This window comes from Hordeum vulgare, chromosome 4H (assembly GCF_904849725.1).
Source record: "Hordeum vulgare subsp. vulgare chromosome 4H, MorexV3_pseudomolecules_assembly, whole genome shotgun sequence".
Taxonomy (NCBI): domain Eukaryota; kingdom Viridiplantae; phylum Streptophyta; class Magnoliopsida; order Poales; family Poaceae; genus Hordeum; species Hordeum vulgare.
This window is the reverse complement of record NC_058521.1, coordinates 236,895,982-236,902,866: the sequence shown is the minus strand read 5'-3', so window position 1 is coordinate 236,902,866 and position 6,885 is coordinate 236,895,982. Positions and strand designations below refer to the sequence as shown.

At 50.9% G+C, this 6,885-nt stretch overlaps 1 protein-coding gene across 1 annotated transcript; it reads left to right on the top strand.

The window, feature by feature from the left end:
• Positions 1-963: 963 nt before the first annotated feature.
• LOC123448446 (U4/U6 small nuclear ribonucleoprotein PRP4-like protein) lies at positions 964-4,999 on the top strand. Its single transcript, XM_045125340.1, has 5 exons — positions 964-1,723; positions 3,031-3,484; positions 3,605-3,802; positions 3,888-3,969; positions 4,785-4,999. The coding sequence occupies exons 1-5, from the start codon at positions 1,038-1,040 to the stop codon at positions 4,877-4,879; spliced, it is 1,515 nt and encodes a 504-aa protein (XP_044981275.1). The 5' UTR covers positions 964-1,037; the 3' UTR covers positions 4,880-4,999.
• Positions 5,000-6,885: the final 1,886 nt, after the last annotated feature.

Here is a 6,885-nt window from a genome sequence, read left to right as displayed (position 1 = left end):
TGTATAGGCTGTGAACTAACCATCCAACAGGGCCCGTCTCTCCAACGGAAACTTGCTGCCACTTAAATCTGCATCGCTGCGGCCGCCTCGACGAGCTGGAACCGGGTGACGAGCGGGAGCGCCTCCGTCTGCATCGCTGCAACCAGACCAGACCCCCACACAGTGAGCAAGCAAGCAAGCATAGCGCCAGGAGCGGCAGGGAGGGAAAAGCGCACGCACCTATGACGACGAGGACCTTGGAGATGGCGCCGGCTGCGGAGGCCTCGGCGGAGGCGGCAGCCGGCTCTTCGGAGGACGGCGGCGCCATGGCCGGAGGGGCGGGGCTTCGGCGGAGGGCCGGCCAGCGGCGACGGAGGGGAGGCCGGGGCTGCGGAGGGCCGGCCGGGGCGGCGGCGCTGCGGAGGGCCGGCGGGGACGGGGCGGCGCTGCGGAGGGCGGCCGGGGCTGCGGAGGGCGGGGCGGAGGCGCTGCGGAGGGCCGGCGTGGACGGGCTGCGGAGGGCGGGGCGGCGGTGGGACGGTCGTGGCGGCGGGGGCGGGGCGTGGCGGCGGAGGGACGGCCGCGCGATGCGGACGGGGCAGGCGGCGGAGGGCGGGCCGTCGGCGGCAGAGGGCGGCCGGGGCGGGGCGCAGGCGGCGGAGGGCGGCCGGGGCGGGGCGCAGGCGGCGGAGGGCGGGGCGGCGGCGGCGGCGCTGCGGAGGGAGGGAAGGAAGCTGAAACTTCCTCCCGCGCTCGCGAGGAAATGGAGTGCAGGTTGGGGGAGAAACTCCCCCCAACCCTCACTTCTACAGGCTGCGATGGCGTTTGAGGGTCGGACCTCTAAAAGTATTTACGGGTTTAAGGGTTCTAGTCTACGCCGTTTTTCGGACGAAAACTGTAAAAAAAACGGTTATTTTTAAGGGTTAGGGGTTTGAGGGTTCTACTAGACATGATCTAAGCAAAAGAAACATCTCCCTCTGTGTCTCGGCCGCTCCCGTTTGCCACCACCGCCGCCTCGCAGCTTCAAACCCTAGTGCCAATTCTCAAACCCCAGCGTAATGTCCATGGAGAACCCCAGGCCCCTCCCCCCTCCCATGGCTCCCCTCCCCGTCCACCCACCCATCGCCCCCATCCCCATCCCCGTCCCACCCTCCACATCCGCCGCTGCCGACGATGACGAGGCCGGCTACGAGGTCTCCGACGACCACCGCGCCGCGCGGGAGCGCCACGAGCGCGCCGTACAGGAGCTCCTGCAGCGCCGACGCGCCTACGCCATGGCCGTGCCCACCAACGACTCCGCCGTGCGCACGCGCCTCCGCCGTCTCAGCGAGCCCATCACGCTCTTCGGCGAGCGCGAGATGGAGCGCCGTGACCGCCTACGCGCACTCATGGTCCGCCTCGAGGCGGACGCCCAGTTCGACCGCCTCCTCCGCGCGCAGGAGGACGAGCAAGGAGCCCCGGACGACGACGACACGGAGCAGATCCAGTACCCCTTCTTCACCGAGGGTACCAACCAACTGCTCCAGGCGCGCCTTGACATAGCTATGTACTCACTGCCCCGCGCTAAGGCCAGAGTCGACAGGGCCAAGCGCCGCCTCGCTGATCCCGATGAGGACCCCGAGGCAGAGGCGGGCCTTGTTGTCAAGCAGGCGGGGGACTTCGTGCTTGAGTGCAGCGAGGTTGGAGATGACCGCCCGCTCACCGGCTGCTCCTTCTCTGGCGATGCCTCAATGCTCGCCACAAGGTACGTCTTCAAAATAACCGATACCTGAAAATGCATTGTTTGCTTGTGTATCAGACGAATAGTGAGGAATGCTTGCCTAAAGCTGCACGCCACTTCATTATAATGTAATCTTATTTCGGCTCGCTCAGTTCTTAATTTCGGGTTGGCTTAACTGCTGGCTATTGCGATTGAGCATATATAGTCTGGCGAGTAAGATTTCTTAAATGTTAGGTTTTCAATGACTGAAAACAATCTGAATCGGTGCTTATCATAACAGATTCCCACGTTTCTTCAATTTTTTGTGCATTTATCCATACACATTTGCCTGAGCATTTCATCAGTGATAACTGCAAACTGCTTTCGTAGCGAGCCAGGTTTAGCTTGCACACATTTAAAAATTGCAGTTTTACTTCACCATGTAGAGATATGGGATGAATTTGATGCCATTGTAACAAAATGTTGGTATATGATGGTTTTCTTAGCTAAATTAATGTCAGTCGTTTTTTATTAGTATAACTAGAAATTTTAGGGCCAGTTTGGTTCGATACCTGGCCTTCGTGCCTGCTGGGTAAAACTGAAGCCTGGTGTGCGCCTGATCCAACGAATCTTGCCTGATGAGGCTAGCTTGTGGGGGTGACTTGTTTTGTATGCGTCCTGGTCTGGATCGCTATTATAAGCCTATAAACTATTGATGGGCCATGCTTTCATTACACAACACGCAAGAAAATTCTAAATTAGTGCCCAGGCGTGAGCCCAGGCGACCTTTTCCCGATGCCTGGTCCAGGCTAATGTTGCTGCCTGGTGCTTCAGCAGGCTAATCACGTCCCAGGCAAGACTAGTGTTCACTTTTTGACGATATCAACCAAACATACTCCAGGCAAGTCCACGGGAAGTTTCAGGCCAGGCAATTTTTCACCAGGTCTTCAACCAAACAAGCCCTTAGTGTTCAATTTGACAGCACTGTCAAGAAGTCAGGGCCAGATTTCTTCTTTTCCTGGTAGACAAAGGTTGGCATCCTGCATATTAGTTAGGCCCATTTTAGGTGGACTGATGTCTTGGCAATGTGTGGAGCATTTATCCTAGCAGCACTGAATGCATCTCCATTACGCTCAGATTATAAATATTTAATTGGATTTGACAAATTGTGAGAGTTCTTGCTCACACTCACACTCACACCAAATAAGACCGGTACATGTAAGACGCACAACTGAGTCTATGTTAGTATTTCATTGTTAGCAATGACACATGCAATTAGTTGTTTGTCAACACCTAATGTCCTTTTCTTCCTTTCTAGTAAAAATAACTATTTGTTCCTCTTGGTTCTGCAGTTCATGGAGTGGGATCATCAAAGTATGGAGCATGCCACAGATAACTAAAATTGCAACCCTGAAAGGACATAGAGAACGTGCAACTGATGTTGCCTTCTCTCCAGTTGATAACTGCTTAGCGACAGCCTCAGCTGATAAAACTGCCAAATTATGGAACAGCGATGGGTCACTCCTAATGTCTTTTGATGGTCACCTGGATCGTCTTGCTCGCGTTGCTTTTCATCCATCTGGAAAGTACCTTGGTACAGCTAGCTTTGACAAGACCTGGAGATTGTGGGACATCAATACTGGAACTGAACTTCTACTCCAAGAGGGACATAGCAGAAGTGTATATGGTGTTAGCTTTCATCCAGATGGTTCTTTAGCTGCATCTTGTGGGCTTGATGCGAATGCTCGAGTTTGGGATCTAAGGTCAGGAAGATTGTACTGTACCCTCATTGGGCATGTGAAACCTGTAAGTTAACAGCATGGATACTTCTCAAGTGCCTTACCTGCTCTGCGGTCTTATGTATCTGATTATTTGTTGTGGAATATTTTTCCTTTTTATAACTGACATGATTCTATTCTCTGTCAGGTCCTAGGAGTCAGCTTCTCCCCTAATGGTCATCTAGTTGCAACTGCAAGTGAAGACAATTTCTGTCGAATATGGGATTTGAGGACCAGACAAATGTTGTATTCTATACCGGCGCATAAGAGTCTTATCTCGTATGTGAAATTTGAACCCCAGGAGGGTTATTATTTAGCGACATCTTCCTATGACACTAAAGCAGCGGTATGTTTCATATGTGATTTTGGATCAATTTACCCCCCCCCCCCCCCCCTATTTAGTTCACTCATGTTAAATATTTTGTTCTCAGCTATGGTCAACTCGTGATTGCAAAGCAATTAAAAGCTTGGCAGGCCATGAGTCAAAGGTTACTAGTCTGGATATTAGTGGAGGTAACCGTTTGCTCAAACACCTACACTTCTTTGTGTGCAGAATTATTTGTGTGATGCATTCTCCGAGAATAACTAATTTAGTCATTTCTTTATCTTGTCACACTAAGAAACAAGTCGGTTCATTCACATGTACTCCCTCCGCCCAGAAATACTTGTCGTGGGAATGGATGTATATAGATGTATTTTAGTTCTAGATACATCCATTTGTATGACAAGTAATTCCGGATGGAGGGAGTACATCTTTTACTGTTCACTTGTTTATTTACAGCACTACAGTTACATAGTGCGCTCTAGATTGTCCTACACTAGTGGGACTTCCTTTTTTCTGAACTAGCAGCCGTTATTTAGTGAAAACTGTTAGACTAAGATTCTTAGATTGACCATCTTTCTTTGAATAGTTAACTGCAAGATGTACCTCATAAATGCATGACGCCCCTGTTACCCTTCCTTTTCTTTTCCTTCAATTATTATTATTTAAATGTATGACCTTTATACTCTTACTAATTCTAATCATCCATAATATTATGGTCCCGTCCCTTTGCCTCTGTTAAATGTGTTCCTTTCCACCGCTTCAATTCTTCTATGACATATTTGGTGAAAATATCACCCTTCTGGACTGTTTATTGTTGATGCAAAAATATTTTGAACAATATTGTTAGGTCCTATAGTTAATAAAGTTATTTTTGTCTACTAGACTCTATTTTCCCAGGAGATTGACTTCGTACTATTGTGTTCACTTGCCAAGCTCCAACCAAAACATCAAACATGTCACAGCTAAACATCTAATTAATGGTTTATCTATCTGATATGTGCAGACGGACAACAGATTGTGACTGTTTCCCATGATAGAACTATAAAGATCTGGTCATGCAGAGGCAGCGCACGGGATAATGAGATGAAGTTGGATTAAGGCATTGATTCCAGAAACAGTTTGTGCTAGTCTTGTCTTCTGCTGACCTGTTGCTCCAAGCTCTTCACATTCGATGATGCTATTTTATTGGTCTATATAACCCTTAACCCTTAACCCTTATGCACATTCTTGGTAAGTGTGACCGTGTATTCTTTAGAAACAAACTAGCAAACATGCCCGCCATGCCCCTGAGTTGCAATGAGTATAAAATAGCACACCCCTAGTTTCGTAACCATGACTCAAGAGCCCCGTAGATCCACACCCTTTATTTTAACACGACATCCCACTGTATCGCCACTTAGAGCAATCTAGCAGACCCCGCAAAAACTTGACCCGCAAAACGTGTTTGCGGTTTCACGAAGATCGCGTTTGCGGGTCGAAAACTAGCGCGACCGAACAGAAACCGTATCTAGAACTGCATAATTTAAAAAAACACTTTCGTAGAAGAACATAGATCATGATCAACACACTACAAACATAGTTCATACTACGTTAATACTAGTACTAGAGGGGTCGGATCGGATCTGACGGTGGTGAGGTCGCGGCAAATGGACGACGCCGTGGAGAAGGACGCTCAATCCTCCTTGCCAGAGCTGTAGAGGTTGATGTACTTCGTCGTCTGCTCCTCGCGGATGGGGTGCCACTCCTCGTACTTCTCCTTGGCGGCGAGGTTGGCGGCAACCGCCTGTCGCCACTCGAGGTCTTCAAGCTCCTCGGCGTGACGTCGGCGCATCGCCTCCTCGCGCACGCTCGGCGATGGCGAGCGTGCGCGGCCGCAACGGCGTCGACGTCGGCGACGTAGTCTTCCGGCCCGACGACTCAGTGGCGGCCGAGCGAAGCAGGCTCCTCGGGCTCCTCCTTGACGGGGACGAAGTCGAACTCGTTCGGCTCCTCCGGCTCATCCTCGTCCACCACTCCCTCTTCACGGGGAGAAGGCCCGCGTCAGAGGAGGAGGAGCTCCCGGCGTACGAACATCTCGCGGAGGAGAAGGACGCGCGCCGTCGGTCGTACTCCTCCGTCTCGCTTCGCCGGAAGCTCGCCGGCGGCGACGTGCCGTGGTTGGTCCACCTCCGGGCCCCGCGCTTCCTCGCAGCGTCCGAGCGGACGCGTCGCTTGCGCTCCGGGTCGCTTCCGTTGCCGGATCCGCGTCCGGAGCTCCACATGGCGGCTGGAGGCGGGGGAGGTGGTCGCCGGCGACAAGAAATATGGAGAAGGGGATGGGGAATCGTGGGGGCTTGGCGGCGGCGGGGATAGGGTTTCGACCTGCAAACGAGCCGCGGAACCGTCGATATAGCGGTCGGTGCGTGCTGTTTGCGGGCCGCGGCAAATTTTTGTACGGGCCGAAAGAGTATGCGGGCTCTATTCTGGTCAAAAATTGGACCGAATCCGCATATTCGTCGGAATTTTTACGGATATGCGTGTCTTGCAGGGTCTGCTAGAGTTGCTCTTATCATCCTTCACATCCTTGTTGAGGATGGACATGGTGTTCACCTGATCCGAGTGTGTCCAAACGTGGTCAATCTCCAGGTGGTGAGCTTGACACCGCACATCACACTTGTCATTGCTTTCGCTCAGGGGTTGTTTTTTTAAAAAAAAAATCTCGTTAAGGACTTAGGGTCGCTCTCTGTGAGCTAATCCCTATGTCTTGTCCTTACGATGACCCTTATGCTCATGCTCGTTTTTTACACAACGGGTGCGCTTTACTGAGGAGGAGCAAACTTTCTACAATTACTAGCTCCGTCTAAGTATATAGGACATGCGCGTAGTTCTAAGTTGTCAATTTAACTATTTAAATATATATTATATGCAGTAATAATTACATATTCAGATACTACATCCCCGCATGAATCTAATGGTATATTATTTATTACATATAATACATATTTAAGTAATTAAATTAACAATCTAGAACTACACGCATGACCTATACACCCGGACGGAGGGAGTAGTAATAATAGCACAGAGGCCCATGCAACCTATAATACTATATTTATAAATTTCACGAC

Coding starts and splice junctions, on each gene's coding strand:
- LOC123448446 (XM_045125340.1), top strand. CDS start 1,038: ATGTCCATGGAGAACCCCAGGCCCCTCCCCCCTCCCATGGCTCCCCTC. Junction 1,724..3,030: donor GCCTCAATGCTCGCCACAAG/GTACGTCTTCAA, acceptor TTGGTTCTGCAG/TTCATGGAGTGGGATCATCA. Junction 3,970..4,784: donor TAGTCTGGATATTAGTGGAG/GTAACCGTTTGC, acceptor TGATATGTGCAG/ACGGACAACAGATTGTGACT.